Genomic DNA, 24,494 nt, shown 5'->3' with positions numbered 1-24,494 from the left:
TAAAAATGAAAATATCATTTATACCCATGGTAAGACATGAGGAACCACTCTATTTGTCTATTTGGTCAAATTTGTTTTCTATAAAAAAAGTGTTAGGTGTACTTTTGGAATAAACAACAATAGGCCCATGACCTTGAACATTTTCCACTTAGTTTAGGTGATCATATTACTATTTTTAGATAGCAAAACAAATAATTCTTAACCAAACATCATTTAAAGTAAATAGGCTGCAAACTATAGGGGGTGTTTTAATAAAATGAAAACTATAAGATAGGTTTAAGTAAATCTATGAAACGGGGTGTTCTAATAAATGACCCTTTTTATTTTCAGAAAGCAGAACTACAAAAAGAGACACTATCCTCTACCGACAGTTGACAACTAATGGATCATAGAGAGAGAGAGAGGAAAGAGAAGTGGAAATTGAAATAAGGTGGAAGATAAGGGAGATCAAAGAGCAATGCTGGAGTTTGGTTAAGAGCAGGGAATTCGCATCAGCGCCCCACAGCCCATCCCAGCCATGTATTGGGAACATATCCTGAGGGGAAGTGGGGGAGAGAGAGAAATGAACGGGCATGGGAGTGGAGAGAGAAATGAGCGGTAAGTTTGTAATGAACGAAATCCTTTTTTTCTTTTTGCGTTGCCCTGTGTGTTCCGGTAAATTTGTACTTGGCCTAGAAACAGAAAAGAAGAAAAACAATTCTGAATATGATATAGCAAATGTGAATGTGAACGTTCATCTAGATGCAGCGTTTGACATGGTTACATCATTGATGAATCCAACTTTAGCAGTGGATGAGCAGGATTGATCTGATTTAATATTAAAACGCCCAACTGCAAATGCTGGCTGCTTGGGCTGAGGAAGAGCTATGAATTCACTACGCAGCTTGACAACAACATTTAACATTGTGGGTCTATCTGCTGCTGCTTCCTGAACACACAACAACCCAATATGGATGCATCTCAACCCTTGATTTGTTGGGCTTGAATTAATAATGGAAGGATCTAAGAAATCCAAGCCTTTGCCTTCAGACCATAATCGCCATGCCTGCAATTTTATTTAGATTGTCATATATACCTTATATAGAAAAAATTAAATTAAATTGTGATAAGGATCAATGACCAGAGAAAGCATACATGTGTGAGGAGGCTCAGAGAAAACTCAACTAGTTGGAGTCCATTGTTCCTTTTACCACTTAAAATCTCTAGCAGCAGAACCCCAAAGCTAAAAAACATCTGACTTCACTGAAAATAACCCTGCCATAGCATACTCTGGAGCCATGTACCCACCATACTAAATCACATTAAACTCAATCAACACTACGTTCATGCAGGAAGAAGAGCAAGAAGAAGAAAAGAAGACAAAGTAAGCGTAATCTTACAATGTCCCCACTACTTTACTGGTTTTGGCTTGACTTTCATTACCAGCCAAGATCCTAGCCATTCCAAAGTCAAATATTCTAGGATTCATTTCCTCATCCAATAAAACATTGCTAGCCTTTAAGTCCCTATGAATGATTTTGAGTCGAGAATCCTCATGAAGATATAAAAGGTCTCTTGCAATTCCATTAATAATACTGAGGCGCCTACTCCAATCTAACTGAACTTGTCTTTGTGGATCTGACTAGGAACAGAATCTGTGTTATCAGATGTTCTAATGAAAATTTTGTATTTACATGCTCAGAAATGCACACAGACTTAAAAGAGGTAGTTCATGCAGTTGTGGACTTGTAGAGATCAAATCATCAAACTATAAGTAGTGAAGTCAAGGTTACTAACCAAAGAGAAAGACATCAAGGTTGCTATTTGGCATGAATTCATAGATCAGCATCTTTTCTTCTCTCTCAGTGCAACAACCCAAGAGCCTTACCAGATTTTTGTGTTGAAGTCTCGCAATTAAGGTAACCTCATTCTTGAATTCTTCAGAACCTTGCACTGAGCTTGTGGAAAGCCTTTTTACAGCTATTTTCTTGCCATTTGGCAATTCACCCTAATAATATAGCATCCGAACCATTAATAAAATTATATATTGATAAGAAGCTTATTCAAACTAATTTGAGTGTTTAACTGATCAAAATCAATAATTAAATGCCCAAATTCAAGTAACAGACCTTGTAAACAGGACCAAATCCACCCTCTCCAAGTTTATTCTCCAAAGAGAAGTTATTTGTAGCAACTTGGAGTGTAGCCAAATCAATCAAGGGCAACAACTCTTGAGAATTAACTTGTTCTCCCGTTTGTATATTATTGCAAGAGAAGTTTGTACTATTTCTTGCCTCCAGATCATGCAATAGGGTAGGCTGCCCCTTTTCCTTTCTCTCTGTAAAAGAGAAAATACATAAGTAGAAAAATTACTAAGTATTAAAATGCAAACCAAAGGTTCTTACCTCTAAGTTTTCCTTTCCTACTCCAGATGTAGTAGAAACACAACCCAAAGGCCGGTAGCGATAGACTTGCTAGTACAGTAGCCACAACGATTTTGGTTCTTTTACTTCCATCCCCTGCTTTTAGAATCATATACTCCCCCATTTCAATTGCAACCGTAAATATTGATGCATAATGACAATTTTTCTTTGTTTCTTTCTTTATTTATTTATTTATTTTTTTGTCTGAGAATCAAAGGATACAATTTATCTGTTGATTTAACAGAGGGTTAGTACGTAGTACATGTTCATGCACAAAACAAAAGCGATGTATTTTCTCCCTGTAAAAGAAAAAAAAAATATATATATATATATATATAGAGAGAGAGAGAGAGAGAGTGAGAGAGATGTTTGAAAGTAATCCAACTCAAAGAGTAGAATTTTAGCTGAAGTTTTGCTGTCCTTAGATTAATACGTATAGATCAAGACTGCTCATCTTATAAAGTCCACTTATTCCAAATTTTCTGTAATAATGATTTAAACCAAGTAACTTTATTTCTTTGGGACGGTAGAATTGTAGTAGTAGACTCCAAAGATGGTCTATAGATCAGATAGTAAAAAGAATCCAATGACGCTGATAACTCTTGAGAACGATCAATTAAAGTTAATGTTGGATCTTGATAGACGGTTGTAATTTATTTTGAATCTATTATTGTTCAAAGCTGTGGTTGAAGGTTGGCAATTTTAGCTCCAATTCTTGCAAAATTGATGGAGATTAGATTCTAATTTATTTTGGATCTTGACAACCTGTTTCAAAGGTTGTCAAATTGTTGAAACAGAGATATGACGCACATGAATTAGAAAAACGAAAAGGTGGATTAATTTGGAGACATATTTTCGAATTTATTGTCATGAATAAGCATAACTAAAATTTGAAAATTAAAACTATACATACCCTCTGACGTCAAAGAAGGAGACTGTGTTCCACCTGAATCTTGATAAAAAGGGAAAAGTTCAATTCTCCATAAACAATTAACCCTTAGAATCATCGCTCCTCGACTAAAATAGCAGCATCTTTCATAGTGCTTAATGGCAGCCTTTAAGCATCCGTAACATTCATCCTTTGATAAATCTCTGGTGCACTGCATGAGACCATAAACCGTATCCGCCAGAAAACCATGCTTCTTCACCGCAAACATGGTATTAGTAGGACCAAAAGCTGTCTGGAATGAAAGGTTACCCATGAAACCTTCCATTAAAGGAAGAAATCGATCCAGATCTGTAATGTTCACCGGAGATTGATAGTTTACGGTTCCCAGCTCCTCAGTTGAAGAGAAGAATCTGTGGTCGGAGTAGCGAAGAAAGCACAACACAGACCATACAGTTGCACCTCTCCAGTTAGGACAAAGTTGTTTGACGTCGTGAATAATTGCTTCCAAACAATCCTGACAATCTTCAGGGGTGGTATCACCTCTGCAAAGAACAAGTCCATATACTTGGTCTGGATATTCGCCCACAGAGGTGTTGTAGAAACCGGTGTTAATTGCGTTAGAAGAAAGAGAAGGAAGAAGAATGTCAAGATTGGTTTCAAAGTGGCTATTAGGAGTGTAACTGCTTGTGTTTGAACAGACATTGTAGAGGAGTTGGGCATAACAAGGGTTTATATTCATCACCAGCAAGGCCACATCTCATTTACACAGGTTTGGGAGGATAATTCAAGCTATAGACAAGTTAAAAATAAAAGACGGCATATACTCCCCATATTTTCAAACCTAAATCTTCAGCCGATAGACTTGACAAATTTTTAATTAGGTCATTGTCCACATCATCTTCTCCTTGTTTTAAAGGAGAGGCTTGGTAAAATGGGAATTTTAGTAATGATAATATGAGAAATTATGGAGGATACATCATCCCATAGTCAGAGGAGAGAACATCTAGAAACCATATGTTATGTTTTTTACCTTCAACTTTTTTGTTGAGGCCGATTCCTAGCTGGTCCAACCCACAAGTGGTGGTTGTGATATGGACCCCATTCGTATCAGTTTGTAGAACCAACATGTTATATTATGTTCTTAAGGGTTTTTTCCATGCCCATAAATACTATTTTGTATTTTGCCCCCCAATTAAGCTTGCTTGAGAAGTAGGTGAAAGCTTAGGAGACTTTCAGGTTGGGAGTGTATTGGAACAAGTTTTCCGTGAGGCCGAGACTTCTTGAATGTTTAGTAAGTCATTCATCTTTGTATCTTTAACATTTGTTGATAATAGTGGATTATCTGCTTGTTATCACCAGTGGACATAGGCTAAAAGAGCCGAACCACATAAATCATGTGTATTTTGTGGTGTGGTCTGATTTACTTCCTTGCTTTATTTCATTCTAAGTATTTTCTTTTGAGGATCTCTAGGTTGTTATTAACAGGGGCGGAGCCAAGAAATTTTTATAAAGGGCCCAAAACCTGATGTGGATTGGAAATCATTGAGGTTGGGTGTGGGAAGAGGGAGAAAATTTAGGGTATGTTTGGTTGGCAGGAATAGAAACCCAGAACCGAAACTAATTCCAGCCATTTGATTGAGTGTAATAGGAATCGGATTCCCCCTCTGGACGGAATGGCATTTCCCCATTCCCATTCCATGCGATTAAAACATGAAAAATGAAAATGACAAAAAAAACCTTTAAACCCCTGATTCCAAGCCCAACCCTCTTTCTCATCTCTCGTCACTCCCTCCTTCAAACCCTTCAACAGTTTGGCGGCCAAACTCTAAGATCCAACCTGAACTACTTCGGCCAAGAAATTAATCATGGATCTCTCTCCCTCCCCCTCTCTCTCTCCTTCTCGAAAATGAAAAAGTAAAAACCCTATTATAAGTAGGCGTTGCTTTCATTTCTGTGTCTTGAATCAAGCTTGGAATTGAGCTGTCATGGCGACGACGGCAGGAAGGTACGAAGGAGGAGCAGGTGGAAAATTTCGGAAGAAGCCGTTTTGGAGAATCGCATCGACGCCTAATGATAGGCTAGCGATCGTTGTCTGGAACCCCATAGACGCGGGAGAAGAGGATGGCTATTGAAGCTTGTCAATCCAGCTTCCAGGATTATCACGATAAGTGTGCAATTATTCTTCTCATCTGTGTTCCGCAAGGGTCTTCCTGCTCTACCGCCATTTTCTGGTTCAATTCGTTTCGCATTTCTTTGATCACTTGTTTGGCCTCATTTGTTTCTGATGTGTTTGCATGATTCAGTGGTTTCATACTTATCGTTTGGGAGTGTTTAGAGGTGTAAATCGAGTTATACCGCCCATGGCCCGGTCTAACACGATACAGCATGATGGCATGATGGTATGTGCCATTTTGGGCCAGGAGTTTTAGGTCCACGGGTCAGGTCGTGCCATTCGTGGCCTGCGTATCGGCATGGCCCAGCTCGCAGCCCGGCCTAGGCCAAAGCTTGGCCCACAGACCAACTCGGCCCATGGCATAGCATGGCATGGCACGGGCATGCACGGGCTTGGGCCGTTGGCCGTGCCGGGCCAATCCCCCAAGTTATCCCAAGGGAGGACGGCATGGCCCACGGACTGCCACGGCATGGCTCGCACTTTGCACGGGCTGCCCCCAGGCAGTGTCGCACCGACCTAGGCCGACCCATTTTACACCTATAAGAGTGTTTGGATTGGATTAATTGGATCCAATCTGATCCATTTAATTAAATGGATTTGTTTTGGGTTTGGTTTGTACCAGGTTTGGATTTGGATTATAAATAGACACAAGTTGGATTGGATTGGACCAAACCCAAATTAATTGACAGCCCTATCTATCTCTTTACATATTAATTGCATTGTATTGGACTTGGAATTTTTATAGATTTTTTATTTTTTTATATATTTTTTATTAGGGTAAAAATTGAAAATCATAATTGATTCTGATTCTAGCCTCTTCATGAACCCAACAGCATCAATTGGAATCCGATTCTAATTCCTGTCTGAACCAAACAAGTAGAAGGAATAGACCATTCCGATTTCGATTTCAAGATTCCCATTCCGATTCTGATCACGAATGAAACGGACCCTTACATGAAATACCATATTAATTGGAGGTCTTGGAGGTTTTGGCGTGATACATACAAACAGCTTGGCTCCACATATAAACTAGAGAGAGCAGATGTATCTTATCCAATAACACACATTAAATTACCTGTATGATCTCGAACAATGTATTCAATGGCAGCTTCAAATGTAATTGGGTTAGAAGCAACTTAACAATTGCACTATATACAGAAAGTGGGGCGACCAAGAGTTAAGCACTTATTAGAATAAGGGTAAATTATTTAAATATACCCATCAGCAAGGCATGTACCTCAACTTCAACAGCTTCAGCCTCTCTAATGGGTCCACTATAGGCTAAACTTGAGTGCTTAATGAAGTGAGAATTCTGCCACCTATACTTGCCTAACCTCTGTGGTTAAGTCTACTTAAGTAATTGCGATCAAACTGGAGAATGAAGTCTATAGGGGGTCTAGGGATCACAAGAACTACGTGAACTCTTTCAAAACTTGAAGAACTAAGAACCAGCCCCAAATTTCTTTCTAGGTCTCCCATTAAAATGCCTACGAACATACTAGAAACCTTCATCCAGGAGTTGATCCAAAAAATCACCCTTCCTTTTAACTCATCCAGGGAGGAGTATTTATCTTCAAAGATTCTTTTGTTGTGCTCCTCTCAAATGCACCAACAAACTGCATGGATGATCGCCTTTCGTAGAGAGCACCTCTTTTACTTAAGGTACACGCAATCCATTGTAAAAGAAAGTCACACACGAGTTAGGAGGGGTCAAGTGAAAACTGCCTTTGTAGAAGGTGTCCTAAAAGAATTGCCAAAGGCTTTTGGATACTTCACAATTTATCAAAAGGTGGCCATAAGACTCCCCATCTTTCATGCACATAACACAGATATGAGGAGCAACATAAATGAATCATTTTCTTTTTCTTAAAATCATATCACAAGTATTAATACTGCCACAACAAGCCTCCCAAACAAAGAAGCAAATTCTAGGGGGATTGTAGAAAGCCAAATCTTTCTATGTGGGGAAGGGGAGTTAGTTGTCCTAGAAGTCAACACACCTTAGAAGGATTTAGTGAAAAACAAACCATCCAGTGAAGGCCCCCAAATTCTTTTGTCTTGTAACAAAGGGGAGGAGAAGACAACTGAAAGAGAGGATAACAGGGAGGTGATATCTTGAGTTTCAAAATCTATCAAAGCTCTCTAGAAATTAAAATTAAAAGAGAGACCATTGTCTCCCTTAGAAATAACAGAAGAGACAAAAACATGTTTGTCCTGGGTAAGACTAAAAAGGAGAGGGTAAGAAAAATAGAGGGGTTGCTAACCCAACCACAGATAAGTCTAGAATTTAATATGAGAATCATTGCCCAATCTAAAATGTAAGAAAGGGGAGAACAGATCAAGGAGGGAAGAAATACCTTTCTAAGAGTTGTGAAGAGAGGATCGAGAAGAGACCTGATTGGAGTCCCATCCATTCCTGCTCCTTCCATACTTGCTTCTGATTATTGTAGCCCAGAGAGAAGATTGTTCAAAAGGGAATCACCACAACCACTTCCCCAAGAGGGCATAATTTCTTTCCAAGATGTGGCCTAACCCCAATCCCCTTTCCTGCTTTGATTTGCAAACCTTTTCCCACTTCACTAAAATATCTCTCTTCTTGCCTCCCCCATCCCACAGAAAGTCCCTTTGCATTTTTTTAATCTAATTTTTCAAACGAATAGGGATTTTGAAGACAGATATAAAGTAAGTAGCCAAGTTTGAGAGGGTAGCCTTAATGAGAGTAAGTCTGCCCCCTTTTGAGAGGTAGTTTCTTTTCCAAGAATATAATCTTCTTTCACACTTTTCAATATTGTAGGATCTTGGAACGGCAAACCCAAATAATTCAATAGACAGCTCTCTACTCTTTAAGTTAGGATTCCTCTTAGCTCCTCCAACAAATCTGAATTAATAATAATCCTTGATATGCTACCCTTGGACAGATTGCATTTTAACTCTGTGACTGCCTTAAAACACTTCAAAATTCTTCTCAATGTTTTAAGATCAGACTTGTTTGCTTGTAGGAGGATTATAGTATCATTTTCATAAAGTAGATGAGTTAATTCTAAATTCTTTCTACCTACTTTGAAGCCTAGAATTAGATTAAGTCTAACAGCCTTAACCAAAAAGGCATCTAGGATATCAACAATCATGGTGAAAAGAAGAGGAGAGAGAGGACAACCTTGTCTAATTCCCCTTGATGCTTTAAAGAAGCCTTGAGAGGTCCCATTGATAAGGACTGAGCACCAAGTTGATTTTTTACAACCTTGCATCCAAGTAATCCATCTTTTACTGAACCCTTTCCATTTTAAAATATTCCACAAGCAGCTCCAATCCACTCAATCATATGCCTTGTCAAGGTCAAATTTACATACCACTCCTCCTATACCACTTTTTTTCCTTTCTTCTAGTACTTCATTAGCTACCAAAATCTGTCAACTATTTGTCTGCCCCCAATGAAAGCACTCGGGAAGTAGCCACCACTTCACCCACTACGTATTTTAGGTGGTTAGTAAGAACTTTGGCCACAATTTTATAAAGACTTCCTAAGAGACTGATAGGTTTGAAATCTTTCACTTCTAAGGCCCCCTGTTTCTTAGGAATTAGTTTGATGAACGTTGAATTATTTATTCTATTTATCTTATACCCGAATTGAAGAAATCCTCAAAGACCTCTAACAAATCAGATTTCATTGTATCCCAACATTCATAATAGAAAACCAATGAGAAGCCATCAAGACTTGGGGCTTTATCTTTACTCAAGTAGAAAATTGCATCTTTAATCTCTTCTTCTGTTAATCTCCTTTCTAACCAAAACTTCTTCTCTGTAGGAATAAGATGACCAGTCCAAACTCTTAAAAAAGGTTTCCTAACTCTCTCAAAAGAGTAGAGAGTCTTAAAAAATCTTGTTATCTCTTCCCTAATTTGTAGAGGGTCATTAGTCTCTCGACCATTTCTCAACAGCTTAGAAATGGATTTAGCTCTTTTCCTACTATTTGCAATTTTGGGAAAGAATCTTGTACTATTGAAGGGATAATATTTTCCTATCACAAATTAGCAATTTTTGGCGGAGATAGATAAGTGATTTACCCAGGTCTTAAGAGGGTATTACAGAGATCTATCTCTTTTCCATGGGACCCACCAACTTATCCACCCCCACTTCCCAGAAAATGAACAAGGCCTTAAATATATATGTGGATTCCAAAACTACTTAATTATATCACACCAGGTGGCCCTATTTGATACAAATAGGACCTCCCTTGGCAGTTCAGATCTACATAGCCCAATAAAAACACTAAGGGTCCGTTTGGTTCATAGTCAGAATTGGATCAGTAATCAGAATTGAAATCCTTTAGAATCAGACTGGTCTATTCGCATAGTCCGTTTGGTTCAGATAGGAATGGAAATGGGAATTGGAATCAGCAGGAATGGGATTTCATTCTCAATGGAGGGTTAGTAAATGGCTATTCCATCAAATGGGGGAATGCCATTCCAGTAGGAATGGGAATGGGATTCCTGTGAACCAAATGAGGCCTAAAGCTGCACATTAAAATGTTCCAAATGTGTGATTCTGGTGTCATATGGGTAGGTGTGGGTAGGGATCTTATAGGTAGGAGATGAAATGCCTCCCTGAGTGAAACTTTCACGGTTGTTTGTCTGTGATATCAATCATAGCTTACATTACATATTATCACAATCCTAGATTTGCCCCACTCAGGTTGAAAATACCATTCTAACAAACAAAAATGTTTGCCATGTGGTCAATCATCTACTTTGCATTGGGATCTTTATTTTCAGTGTTAGTGTTGCAACTTACCAACCCAAAAACCCTCTTTCCCATTCATCACCAATGGAGATCACCACTTTCCTTACATCCGTTTCCAATGCCACCTTCAAATATGACGAGACTGTTGTTAATAGGAGCGCAAGTCAAGCTGGGTTAGGCCAACCCTATCCCAACCAAGTTGTTGACCCCTCCACCCAAACCCTAACCCAACCGGGTCGGATTGGGTTCAGGCCAACACTCAACCTACTATTGCAACAAACAAGGACTTGGGACATGTCAACTCATAGAAAAACAGAGTATGCAAACTTTTAATATAAACATTCCGTCGTAACAGAATGGCTGATTTTGTGTTTCGTGTGGTAGCTTTCTTGTTGCGCCTTGTGGCTTTGCCCAATGTTCTGGTAGATTTGTATATTGTTTTACCCATAATAAACAGTAAAAAGATGAAAGGAAAAAAATCCGAATACGATAGAATAAAGGTGAATGTGGTTGATCATCTGGGTGCAATATTTGAAATGGTTACATCGTTGACGGATCCAACATTAGCACTGGATGAAGATTGATCTGAATTAATAACAGATCGTTCAACTGAAAATGCTGGCTTCTTGGGTTGAGGAAGGGCTATGGATTCACTACCCAGCATGACAACAATATTTGACATTGTGGGTCTGTCTGCTGCTGCTTCTTGAACACATAATAATCCGATATGGATGCATCTCAACCCTTGACTTGTTGGGCATGAATCAATTATGGAAGGATCTAAGAAATCCAAGCCTTTGCCTTCAGACCATAGTCTCCATGCCTGCAATTTTATTTAATATAGTCATATTTAGAATATACATGGTATATTGGAACAACTTAAATTATGATAAGGATCGATGATCAGAGAAGCCTACGTATGTGAGGAGGCTCTTAGAAAGCTCAGGTAGTTGGAGACTATTGTTCCTTTTACCACTTATGATCTCTAGTAACAGAACCCCAAAGCTAAAAACATCTGACTTCACTGAAAATAACCCTGCCATAGCATACTCTGGAGCCATGTATCCACTATATCAAATCAAGTTAAGTTGAATCAACACAACATGCAGGAAGAAGAGTAAGAAGAAGAAAAAGAAGATAAGGATGATCATACTATGTCCCCACGACTCTATTGGTTTTATCTTGGTTTTGGTTGCCGGCGAAGATCCTAGCCATGCCAAAGTCTGATATCCTTGGATTCATTTCCTCATCCAATAAAACATTGCTAGCTTTTAAGTCCCTATGAATGATTTTGAATCGAGAATCCTCGTGAAGATATAAAAGACCTCTTGCAATTCCATTTATAATACTGAAGCGCCTGCCCCAATCTAACTGAGAATGCCTTTGTGGATCTGACTAGGAAAAGAATCTGTCATCGATCTGCTATACTTAATTAAAATTTTGTATGTACACGCTTAGAAATGCAAACAGACTTAAGAGATGAGGAGCCCATGCAATTGTAGAGATAAAATAAGTGAAGTCAGGCTTACGAACCAAAGAGCAAGACATTGAGGCTGCTATTTGGCATAAATTCATAGATAAGCATCTTCTCTTCTCTCTCTATGCAACAGCCCAAGAGCCTTACCAGATTTTTGTGTTGAAGTCTTGCAATTAAGGTAACCTCATTCTTGAATTCTTCCAAACCTTGCACTGAGCTTTTTGAAAGTCTTTTTACAGCTATTTTCTTGCCATTTGGCAATTCACCCTAATAATAAAGCACCAATATGATTAATTAATTAAGAAAGGTAATCAAAACTTATTTGAGTGTTGAGCTGATCACAATCAAATCAATATAATTAATTAATCCCGAACCTTATAAACAGGACCAAATCCACCCTCTCCAAGTTTATTCTCCCAAGAGAAATTACTTGTAGCAACTTGTAGGGTAGCTAAATCGATCAAGGGCAAATCTTGAGAATGAACTTGCTTTCCGATTTGCATGTTTTTGCATGAGAAGTTTGTACTACCTCTTGCCTCCAAATCATGCAATAAAGTATGCTGCCTCTTTTCCTCTCTGCCTACAAAAGGAGAACATGTATAATAAGTAGAAAACAATCTAGTCTTAAAATGCCAACCAACTATGACGACGAAATTGGGTTCTTACCTCTAAGTTTTCTTCTTCTTCTCCGGATGTAGCAGAAGCATGACGCTGATACTGGTAGCGATAGACTCGCCAGTACACTAGCCAGAATAACAACTTTTGTTCTTTTATTTCCACCCCCTGCTTTTAGAAACATACTTCAATTGCTACAGCACGTGATGAATAATTACAATTTTATTTATTTATTGGATGAGGATCAAAAACTACAACTTTTGTTCTAGTTTTCATTCGAATCTATTCTTGTTTAAACCTGTGGCTAGAGGCTTCCAAATTTAGCTTCAACTTTTGCAAAATTGGTGAATATTAGATAATTAAAATCTTTATTTGTTGGATCAATGTTCATTCCAATTTTCAGTGTATCGGTTGGCATTAATCACAGACTCAGAGTTAAATATTGAAGGGGATACTGAATCGCAATTGTAGTTTCATGTGTTTGATCCCACATCTTCTTTTTTCTGGAATGACGCCAAGTGGCAAACTCAACCATCAGGTCATTAGCATGAAGTCCTGTTTCAAGGATGTCAAATTGTCAAAGCAGTTGATTCTACACCTCCAAGTTGATGACAATAAGCATATTACCAACCCTGCACCTTTCTTCCTTTTCTTTGATGGGCAGCGGTTTAACCAAAACAGAGAAGGATGACGCACCTTACCCTTTTATCAACTACCAAGTGAATGAATTGTCTAAGAGCTTCTAGATGAATCAGAAAGAAAAGAAAAAAGGTGGAAGAAGACTTTAAAAAGAAAACATTTCTTAATACCCACAGAACTCCCTTTCCTTCTATTTCTTTTCACCTTTTTCTACATTTCTCTCTATATACTTCCTATTGATATATATATATTTTTTTTTGCTTAACTTGTGATAATAGTTCTTCACGGCGAAATCTACCACAAAATGAAGTTTAGGTTAGAGTAGTGAAACACCTTTTATGGTATGGGAGGGTACATGGATGGAGGAGTACTCCTCTCTAAGTCTAAGTAAGGGCTTTGTTTTGTTTATTTATTTATTAGCAAGTGCTGGTTGTCAAAGAAAAAAGCATACTTCATTTTTTGAAAATTGAAACCATACATACCCTCTGAAGTGTTGTTTGCCAAAGCAGGGGACTGTGTTTCACCTGAACCTTGATAAAATCGGTATAATTCAATCTGAAAGTAGCAATTGAACCTTAGAATTGTCGCCCCTCGATTTAAATAGCAGCATCTTTCATAATATTTGATGGCAACCTGTAAGCATTCGTAACAGTCATTCCTTGATAAATCTCTGGTGCATTGCATGAGACCATGTACCGGAAACACAGTAAAATTTTGCTCCTTCATCGCAAACATGCTATTAGAAGGATCAAATGCTGCCTGGAACGAAAGGCTACCCATGAAATCTTTCACAAATGGAAGAAACCGATCTGGATCTGCCATCTTTGCGGTAGTTGAAAAATCTAAAGTTACGAGCTCCTCCGTTGAAGAGAAGAATCTGTGATCGGAATAGCGTAGAAAGCACAACAAATACCATACTGCTGCACCTCTCCTGTTAGGACACAGTTGTTTGACGTCATGAATGATTATTTCCAGACAATTCTGACAAACGTCAGGGGTGGCATCACCTCTGCAGAGAACGAGTCCATATACTTGGTCTGGATATTCGCCCACAGAGGTGTTGTAGAAGCCTGTGCTAATTGCATTAGAAGATAGAGAAGGAAGAAGAATGTTAAGATTGGTTTCAAATAGACTATTAGGAGTGTAACTGGTTGTGTTTGAACAAATATTGTAGACTTCGGCATAACAGAAACTTATATTGATCAGTAGGAAGCAAGAACTCAAGAGTAGTAAACAGCAAGGTCTCATTTCCTTTACACAGGTTTGGGGGGATAGTTGAAGTTAACTCAAAGAAACCTTGATAAGTTTATACATATAGTACTCCCTAAATTTCCAAGCCTGAATATTCAACTGATAGACTTGACAAATTTTTAGGTTATTCGTCCTGGTCTTCTTGTTGCAAGTTTCAAGGAAAGCAGTTAGGTTCAAATACGCATTAGAATTATATTAATCTCCAGAAGTTTCAGACTTTCAGTTCCAACTCAAAACATATCACTCATGCAGAGGCAGAGCGTCAAAGTACATGGTCAACAACCGGTTGGGATTTCTTTAAGACTTTTTTTTCTGTAGCTAGACTTTCTTTAAAACTTTGGAAGCAGACTCAATGAATGGTGCAGCAGATTGCTATCAAAGTCATTTTTTCTTCTGCATGGTGTCGCAGATTGCTATTGGTTGGTGCAGAACATTTTTGTGCAGAGAAGATGTAAACTCGATTTTTTGCTGCTGGATGAATTCTTTCTATTTACTACCAAAAATGGGTGGAGTGGCAGAGGTTCCTCCTTCGTTAGTTTTTCTCTTTGACTGTTTTAGGCTGGCTCCGAGTCTCTGTTTCATCATACCTTTCGATGCGGGACGATCCGGGCACCCCTAACTGGCTGTTGACTAGCTCCTTGTTGGCAACGGACGGCACCTGAGAAGATGGAAATGAAGGATTCCCGAGGATTTTATCCGGTGGGAATACTCCGATGCTTAAGTTAGAACGCAAAAAAGAAGGAAAAGAAGAGTCGGTAGCTAAGAGTGTAGGTCGCACTTTATCACTATACTCAAGAGATTAGAGGTCTCAAGAAGAAGTTTCTCTTCTGCCTGAGGTCTTTTATAGGGGCGTTCTTGTTAGATCGGGCATAACCACCACTAGGTCCCTGCCACAGCCGTTACCTGCCAGGGCTGCGCAGGTGGCTGTTGTGACGTACTCCTCGTCCGGGTGAGTGACACATCTCCAAACTGACAGGCACGCCTCCGCCTCCTGAGAGACGTGGGTGCAGACTGTCGAAAGGACAGGGACTGCGTTGTCAGTAAGGGACATGGCACAGTCTGATTGGTACAGCCTGTCAGATGGAAGCTTCTTGAGGAATGCTCGTGCGGCCCATTCGCGAGCTACTTTGCAGCGAGCTCGGAATACTTCAAGAGTACACTTAGTAGAATTGGTCCTCGGGATGACTTGTCTGCTTGGGAGCTCGGGCGAGCTGGTTTTCTTATCTCATGAGCTAAAGTTGCCTCGGAATATCCCTTTAGAGGTAGCTCGAGGAACCCGGAGCTCGCGTTGTGGCAAGCTCCTCCTTTTGCGCGCTACGATGTAGCGAGCTGCCTTATGGGCCCGTTACTTGGTTGTATTGGGCCACAATGCTGCGATGTCGCTTATGCTGAGTCAGTGTCCACATGTCACCATTTTGTGGGTCGGGCCAAATCGTCCTCCATCAATTTTCCCCCACTCCTTAAGTTGACAGCATTGCCTTAGCGCGAGGAGTTCATGAAGCGTGATGGACTGATTTGACCGAAATTCAAATTTGATTGACTACTCACATTAAATGCATTCACGGGAATCAAGAGATTTTCTGACTTTTTTGACTTTTCAGATTCTGAAGATGTGCTAAAGTGGCTCTTAACTCCAGACGTCATGCAGTCGCCATTAACTTAGGCATGGAAGACATGCCACCAATCACCTTCGGTTTCTAGAATGCGTGCGGTCAGTGCGCCTGTGAGCCATTGGATCTGCTTTGATCTGGGCTATCAATTCAGAGACGTGGGAGCTATAAATAGGAGGGCCTTCTGGGCTCGTTTCCCTTCACGCCATCTTGCTATTTTCGGATCCTAAGGTCGCGCACTTGTCAAGTCTACTCGAGTTCCTCAACTTATTCGTCCTATCCCCTTTTGGTGAGTCTTACTTACTGTCAATCATGTCAAGATACCCGTACCATGTTCGTCACCAGGGCAGTGACCAGGATGATGATGCTCCCTCGAGCTCGGGGGGAGCTTGGGAGCAGGTTCTAGGGGCCAGGGAGGCCTCCGGAGAAGGAGCTTCCACTTCGCAGGGAAGGGAGCCCGATACTTTCGGCCCTTCCTCCATGACAGAGGAGAGACTTATTTCTCTGATTAACTATTTCCACCTTCCTAGGGACCTCCTCTACTGCATCCCCACCGGTAACTTTCCGTGGGAGCACGGTCCCAACGATATAGTCATTTACTAGGAACAGCTCGAGGCTGGCCTACGTCTTCCCCTGCACTCCTTGATAGTGGAGGTGCTAAACCACTTTAACGTCACTGTTGACCAACTTCATCCCAATGTCATCCGGAACTTGGTTGGGACGATATCCTTATGTTGGGAATACTGTCTTCCCTTGAGTCTGAACATCTTTTCCGCTATCCTCTATATAAAGAATGCCACTCCCGGGGCTCCACCGGAGAGGCGTCTCTACTACTTCTCTCCCCGACATGGCTACAAGCTCTTGCATGAGCTCCCGAAGAAAATCCCCACATGGAAGCGGGATTATTTTTTGGTCCACAACCCCGAAGGGTGGCCCTTCCTTACTTCTTGGAGGGGTGCCATCCAGGATTCCGGGGCCGAGCTAGACCCTGAAACTCAGAAAATGATGCTGTCCTGGGCATCAGTAGGGTTCCTCTGTTCGGACTACTTGGCTGAGGAGAAGCTTGTGTAGGTCAGCCTGAGCCCGGGTAGGTTGTCCTTTTAGGTCGCATGGTTTTTGTCACGACATTGTGTTCATATGCATATATATCTCATTCTTTCCGAACTAATACTGTGATTTCTTCTTGACAGCCATCATGTCTGGTATCGACTCGCGCTGCCTTCTTTCAAGCAACCAGAGGCATAGGGTGAAGAGGTCGCGCCCCGACCAGACTCCCACCTCGGGGGGTACTAAGTTCGGATCTGTCGAGCCAACTTTATCCTCCCCTCCACCTGAGATCCCGCCGCCTGAAATCCCGCCACCTCCATCCAAGGGAGCTAGTGGGGCTGGTCTCGAAGGGGGCGAGCTCCCATAGCTGGGGGTGACTCCCTGTAACCCTCTCCAGCCATCCCCTTACCCTCCGTTCCCAGTGGGGAACTGGGAAGGGGTGAACGACTACACCGTGGCTCGACGGAGGAGCCGGAAGGCGATTTGCAACGACGAGGTTGCCCATTGGGGGAATATGGAGCCCAGGGACCTCGCCACGTTTGCCTCCTCTCACTGCATGGTGGTAAGTGATTCTTTCCTTTCTTCTCTCATTTTGCTTCCTTTTGCTATCCTCTGATCCTCTTTTTGTTGGTAGGTGAATACCGCCATCCATGCTATGGCTCTCCAGATGCGCATCCACTGTGTCGACGCCATCGACCAGTGGGCTACCAATCAGAAGCTCTAGGGTGAGCTCGACCAGATTCGGGGCGAGCTCCATCACACTCGCAAGGGGAGTGAATCTCAGGAGCTGCTCGTCCACGACCAAGAGGCTCAAATTGCCTGGCTTTCTGAAGAGAGCATGCGTTATAGGAGGAGTTGTCGAGGGTGGCGGCGGAGAGGAAGCTCCTTCGGCAGCAAGTGTAGGACTTGGAGTCCACTCTTCTAGATCGGACTCGAAATTTTGACCAGATGGTGGAGGCCGAACGAGAGAAGGCAATCTAGGATTTCAAGGACTCCCAAGAATATCACGACTTCTAGGTGGAATATGGCTTGAGTTCATACCGCTCTGGGTTTAAGCTTTGTTGGTGGTTGGTTCGGAAGAAGTTCTCCGAGCTCAACCTTGAGGGCATCATTATGAAGGGTCTGTCTCCTGAGACGGCGGACCAAGTGGAGGGAGAGGAGCCTGACTCTCCGGAGGACGAGGATGAGGAGGTGAATCCCTGAGGCGGTGTTTTTCTTGGACTTCTGGTGGCTCTTGGGTGCCATAAACCCGGTCTTTCAAAGATCTTTGGTTGGGTGGTTATGCCCTGTGATTTTCAAACTTTCCCGAGCTACTTAGCTCGGTTATTGCCTTGTTATTTTTCTCTTTCTTTCTTCTTTTCTTTCTTTTTTTTTTCTTTTTTTTTTGAAATGATCATGAAAGTTCTCCCTTTTTCTTCCAAGTATGATGTGCTATCTTTATCTTTTCTAAGGCGATCTCAACACCCAAGCTATTAGAGCTACATACCCGAAGTAGGACTTCTCGATAATCATTGTCTCGGACTGTCCCTTAAATCATTTAAGACATCTCTATGGTGCACGGCGAAGTGGTTACCACGTGTGCTTGAACTATACACTCATCGGTTATTCATTAGTTTGATCATCGTACTGGAACGAGCTATGCTTGGCGGGCTTTAGGCCCGAGCTGCTCATGCTTTTCATACTTTATCCCCATTGTTGAAATGGCTAAGTCTTTCTTGATGCTGAGGTGTTGGTTAGCTTGGTGTCTTAGCCCATAAATCGGGGAGTGACTTGTGGTCTGCCCTTCAAGTTCGCCCATGTCATGGAGACGACTAGGTCTTATTGCGCCGAGGTCATGTTAGCTCAGCATTTTGGCCCTTAAGATCTGGGAGTGACTGATAGCCCACTCTTGGAGTTCACCCATGCCGTAGAGGCGACTTGGTCCTATTGTGTCGCGGTCATGTTAGCTCGACACTTTGGCCCTTAGGCTCTGGGAGTGACTCGTAGCCTACCCAGTTGTCATAGATAATATCACCTTAAGTTGACAATGTTTCATGCCCGAGGTACCTGTTTCCCTTCGAGAGTCTCGAGCTCGTACGTTCCCTCCCTGAGCACTCGTTTCACTCGGTAAGGTCCTTCCCAGTTGGACCCGAGCTTGCCGGCGTCGGGGTCAGGTACCATAACTTTACGAATGACCACATCGCCGATACGGAGGTTCCACTTCTTGACAATGGCGTTATAGTACCGAGCTACTCTCTGCTAGTAAGCTACGGTCCTAATGTATGCAAGGTCCCTTACTTCATTGAGTAGATCGAGGTTGGTACGTAGCTCATCTTTGTTCATCTGGTCACTGTATGCTTCCAGTCGCAGTGTAGGTACTTCGATCTCTGTGGGGATAACTGCTCCAGTGTCGTAGGTGAGGTTGAAGGGAGTTTCTCCCATGGCGGTCTTTTTCGTGGTTTGGTAAGCCCATAGAACACTAGGTAGCTCATTTTCCCACAACCCTTTAGCTCGGTCCAACCGTGCCTTCATTTTGCGGAGGATGGCTCTGTTTGTGACATCTGCCTGACTGTTTGCTTAAGGGTGTGCAACTGAAGTAAAATTATGTCGGATTCCCATGTCTTGGCACCAGTTCTGAAATTTGATGTCCTCAAACTGCTTGCCGTTGTTAGAGATCAGTACTTGAGGTAACCCGAAGCAGCACACAATGTTCTTCCAAAAGAAGTTTTGGACATTCCGAGTTGTGATCGTTACAAGGGGTTCAGCTTCTACCCACTTGGTGAAGTAATCCACTACTACCACTAAGAATTTCCTATGGCCTGCTGTTGGCGGGAATGGTCCGTGTATGTTGATGCCCCATTGCGGGAAAGGCCACAGGCTGGTGAGATACTTGAGGTCGGCAGTAGGTTGGTGGTGAATATTGGCGTGCTTCTGGCATTTGTCACATTTTCTAACGAGCTCAATGGCATATGCCTTCATTGTTGGCCAATAATACCCTTGTCGAAGTGCCTTTTGGGTGAGGACCCTGCCCCCTAAGTGTCCACCGCACAGACCCTCATGAGTGTCACAGAGTACGAGCTCGACTTCGGTAGGTCACAAGCAATGCAGGTAGGGGAGCATGTAGGATCTCTGGTATAGTCGTTCGTCTATCATGACGTACTTGTCTTCCTGGCACTGCACCCTTCTGGCGGCATTGCGATCTGTAGGGAGTGCCCTGTGTAGCAAAAAGCTCGCAAGCGGGTCAATCCAGCTCGGCTCTGCTAGAACGATAGGAGCAACCTCCTCTGCCCCCCCCGAGAATGCTAGGCCGAGTCAGGTCCTCTATGTACACGGTTCTCATGGTGATGTCACTGGTGTTGGCTAATCTAGACATGGTGTCGGCCTTAGCGTTCTCCGACCTAGGGATTTGCCTGATGAAGTGTGATTGGAAGTTGAGCAGGGCTTCTTTGACTTTGGCTAAGTAGGCAACCATGGTTGGCTCACGGGCTTCGTACTCACTAGTGACCTGGTTGACCATGAGTTGGGAATTGCTGTAGATAATGATGTGCTTGGCTTTTACTTCTCTGGCTAAAGCTAGTCCAGCTATCAGCGCCTCGTATTCTGCTTCATTGTTAGATGTCGTGAACTCGAAGCGTAGCGCGTACTCCAATTTCGTGCCACTTGGGCTGTGTAGAACTATTCCGGGTTCGCTGCCTTATTGGTTCGAGGAGCCATCTACATGAAGGATTCAGGGCTCCTCATTCTAGCTCATGCTTGGCCTAACTAGGAGAGATGCCACACTAGCTGCTACCTCACGAGGCTCGGACTGAACCGGCTTGGGAGCTTCGGGCTCACCCGAACTGGGGACCTTGTGCTCAACCGGCCTGGGAACTTTGGAGCTGAATGTGCACTCGGCGATGGAATCTGCTAAGGCTTGGGCCTTAATGGCAGTTTGTGGCTTGTATTGGAAGTCGTACTCGCTAAGCTCAATGGCCCACTTCGTCAGCTGATTAGAGACCTCGGGCTTAAGTAAGACTTGCCTTAGAGGTTTGTCAGTGAGGATGGTAACAGTGTGAGCCTAGAAGTACGGGCAGTGCTTCCGAGCTGCTATTACTAGTGCGTATGCTACCTTTTCTATCTCCGGGTATCTCGTTTCTACTCCCTACAATACTTTACTAACATAATAGATGGGTCATTGGACCCAATCTACTTCCTTTATTAGTACCGAACTGACCACTTCGTCGCACGCCGAGAGGTACAGTTCTAAAACAACACCCTCCTCAGGCCGGATTAAGATCGGTACACTAGCGAGGTATTTCTTGAGCCCATCAAACACGAGTTGGCAGTTTTGGGTCCATTCGAACCGTTTGCTCTTAATTGCCTTAAAGAATAGCAGACAGCGGTCCGCCGACTTGGACATGAAGCGGCTCAAGGCGGCTATGCGGCCATTCAACCTCTGAACCTCCTTCAACTTCTGGGGCGGTCTCATATCTGAAATGGCCTTAATCTTATCCAGGTTGGCCTCAATGCCGCGCTGGTTAACGATATACCCTAGGAATTTACCCGAGGTAACACCAAAGACACACTTGTTGGGATTCAACTTCATATTAAACTTACGCAAAATTTCAAAAACAGAATGCAAGTTTTGAATTAATTCATGCAAAAATTGGGTTTTGATGACCATGTCGTCTACATAACATTCTACTTTTCTGCCAATTAATGGCTCGAACAATTTACTTACAAGCCTTTGAAAGGTCGTTCCTGCATTTTTCAACCCGAAGGGCATAACCTTGTAACAGTATAGATCGAACTCTGTGATGAAGGCGGACTTTTCTTTGTTTGTCGGGTCCATCTTGAGTTGGTTATAGCCCGAATAGGCGTCTAAGAAACTTAGCAACTTGTGCCCTGAGATTGCTTCCACCAAGCGGTCGATTCTAGGGAGCGGGAAATAGTCTTTTGGGCAGGCTCGGTTTAGGTCGGTGTAGTTGACGCACATGCGCCACTTGTCGTTAGCCTTCTTCACCAGAACGTTGTTGGCTACCCAGCTCGGGTAATGGACTTCTCTTATGAAGTCAACTGCGATGAGCTTCCCGACCTCCTCGTCGACCGCTTTCCACGGATCTGGGGCTAGGTTGCGTTTCTTCTGTCTAACGGGCCTAACTACATGATCAGTATTGAGCTTGTGAGTTATAAGGTCAGGGTCTATACCGAGCATCTCTGCCGCGGACCATGCAAAAATATCTAAGTTTTGAAGTAAGAAACTTACCAGTTCGGATCGTAGAGGTCCCCGGACGAAAGCACCGATCTGAAGCATCCGAGTTGGTTCCGCTGCTGAAGTCGGAACAATGACTGTTTCTTCCGTGGGTGCAGCTCGTTCTTCGCCTTGCTCTGTAGGCCGCTCCAGTTCGAGGTCGTCGGCCACCTTGGTCTTTCCCTTTAAGGCGGCAGCATAGCACTTACGGGACTTGAGCCAGTCGCCCTGCGCTACCCCCACACTGAAGTTTGTAGGGAACTTCATTTCCAAATAATAAGTGGAGACCACTGCCCGTAGGACATGGGTGATCGGCCGACCTATTATGGCGTTGTATGGGGAGGGGGACGCGACCACCAAGAAGTCAAGGTTGAGTCTGACTACGCAGGGCCATGTGTCGACTTCCACAGGTACTGTTACTTTCCCAAGGGGCCTGACCTCTTCTCCGCTGAAGCCCACCAAAGGAGTGTTCGCAGGCCTCAAGTCGCTTCCTTGCAACTGAAGCTGGTCGAACGCAGCTTTGAAGAGAATATTTGCCGAGCTACCTAAGTCAACCAGGACGCGGCTGACCTCGAAGTCGTTGATCCTTAGCTTTATGACAAGCACGTCGTCATGGGGGTAGTGGACCCCTCGCCCATCGTCCTCCGTGAAGAAGATTGGTTCTTCTGTCCTCGGCCGCTTCGGAGGATTTTGTTCTTCCCTAGAGGCTTCACAAACTAACGTCCGAGCTGCTACTGAGGTACAACCCGCAACGATCGAGCCTCCCACTATCACGTGGATGGTGCCCCGAACCTGCCTCTCTTCCGGAGGCTACCTCTACGACTGTTCGGCTGGCCTTCTGCTGGACTCGGGAGCATCCTTACCGTGATCCCCTTGCCGACCTGCCTTATTATTATTATTATTATTATTATTTTGTACAAAATTCCTTAAATATCTGCGACCGATGATCTCCTCTATCTCGTCGCAGAGGTTCTTACAATTTTCAATACTGTGACCGTGATCTCTATGAAAACTACAATACAAGTTCTTGTTCCTTTCATTGGGATTCCCCCTCAGGCAGGGAGGCCACTTCACGTACGAGGCATCCTTGATTGCCATCAGGATTTCAGCCCGCTTCACATTCAATGGGGTGTAACCAGTTCGGTCCAATACAAGAGCTCGGAACGGCTGACCCGGCTTTGCCCCCCGAGCTACATCCTTCTTCTTTCGACTGTCTCCTTGGCTGGAAGGTTCGCCTTCTCTTTTTCTTTTCTCGGGCACACTCTCGCCCTTCTGGTTAATCTCTTCTTCCGTGACTATGAACCTGTCCGCAAGCTTGAGGAATTCAGTTATGGTCGCAAGTTGATTGACAACCATGTGCCATTTGAACTCTTTATGCATCACGCCTTTCTTGGCTGCGGCGAGGCGCACGGCGGGGTCCAGGCGTGGTATCTGCATGCACGCAGCGTTGAACCGCTTGATATAGCCCCAGATGGACTCTCCCTCTCTTTGGACTATGCTGAGAAAGCTTTCCTCAGTTCGAGGGCACCGCTTGCTGGTGACGAAATGGAACGTGAAGGCTTGCGTGAAATGCACCCAACTTCTTATCGACTAAAAGGGATGAGAGATCCATCACATGGACGCCCAAAGATTGCAGAATAAGGGGCGAATTTCAAAAATTTTTCTCTCCCTTCAACTGGGAATCACATTCCCTATTTAGAAAATCATATTTTCAAGGATAAATCTTGAACCTTAAACTGAACCAGATCTGAACCAAAAGGAATGGGAGAGAATAATACATGATACGGAGAAGTAATATCTCCCAATGAAGGTGTTCACGCTCAAGGAAGGATCCAAAGACTGCTTCCACTGAATATGGCGCAGTGCAGGATGGAGCAGAATCAGTAGTGTTCTTCCCCAAGAACACTGCCCTTCGCAAAAAACAGTAGAATGGAATGTGAGCACAGCTTCTTTTTCAATCGTTTCTCAAAGAACTGATGTCAAGATCCAATCTTAACTTCTCCCATAGCTGGAGATCGAACTGGCAAACAGGGCGACAAGAGCAGGGAGGTGGCAAGAGAGTATTCGCAGGCTGCAGAATTCTCTCTTCTTGATTTCAGCACTAAAGAGGATCTGATGTGTTTCTTGTTGGTCTCTCTCAAGGCTGCCGCCCCCTCCTTCCTTTTGTTAAATTGAAAAGATCAGCTCCTAATCCCATTAGGAGGTGCTTATCCAAATCATATTTGGATCAGCCTTCTCTTCTAGTGATAAGGATAAACCCTTATCTTATCTGCAGATTAGATTAGCTTTATCCGAATCGCATTAAGAGGTTTCTAAATCTGAATCACATTCAGATTTGGACTCTCTGAGTGGATGGGATTAAGACCCTATCCTATCTACTAATCTATCTCAGAATTCGCCCCTTTAATTAACTAAATAAATAGCCCAGTTCGAAATGGGATT

General features: G+C 42.9%; 1 protein-coding gene, 1 long non-coding RNA gene and 1 pseudogene across 3 annotated transcripts; 1 reads left to right on the top strand and 2 right to left on the bottom strand.

Moving 5' to 3' along the window:
- Positions 1 to 690: 690 nt before the first annotated feature.
- On the bottom strand, positions 691 to 4,090 carry LOC148878104 (cysteine-rich receptor-like protein kinase 15; annotated as a pseudogene). The gene is made up of 6 exons (XR_016105102.1): positions 3,316 to 4,090; positions 2,385 to 2,498; positions 2,109 to 2,317; positions 1,777 to 1,987; positions 1,135 to 1,617; positions 691 to 1,045 (listed from the first exon to the last, which is right to left on the bottom strand). The product of XR_016105102.1 is annotated as a cysteine-rich receptor-like protein kinase 15 (transcript).
- Positions 4,091 to 4,472: 382 nt separating this feature from the next.
- On the top strand, positions 4,473 to 6,227 carry LOC148878103 (uncharacterized). The gene is made up of 2 exons (XR_016105182.1): positions 4,473 to 4,582; positions 5,293 to 6,227. It is a non-coding gene; the product is annotated as an uncharacterized LOC148878103 (long non-coding RNA).
- Positions 6,228 to 10,675: 4,448 nt separating this feature from the next.
- On the bottom strand, positions 10,676 to 14,183 carry LOC148878102 (cysteine-rich receptor-like protein kinase 15). Its single transcript, XM_088948969.1, has 7 exons — positions 13,418 to 14,183; positions 12,348 to 12,464; positions 12,056 to 12,261; positions 11,738 to 11,948; positions 11,358 to 11,595; positions 11,122 to 11,272; positions 10,676 to 11,027 (listed from the first exon to the last, which is right to left on the bottom strand). Exons 1-7 carry the CDS (start codon positions 14,181 to 14,183, stop codon positions 10,719 to 10,721), a joined length of 1,998 nt encoding a protein of 665 aa, XP_088805095.1. The 3' UTR covers positions 10,676 to 10,718.
- Positions 14,184 to 24,494: the final 10,311 nt, after the last annotated feature.

Source organism: Nelumbo lutea, chromosome 1 (genome assembly GCF_056320005.1).
Source record: "Nelumbo lutea isolate HS-2025 chromosome 1, American lotus-T2T, whole genome shotgun sequence".
Taxonomy (NCBI): Eukaryota; Viridiplantae; Streptophyta; class Magnoliopsida; order Proteales; family Nelumbonaceae; genus Nelumbo; species Nelumbo lutea.
This window is presented reverse-complemented; position numbering and strand designations above follow the sequence as displayed.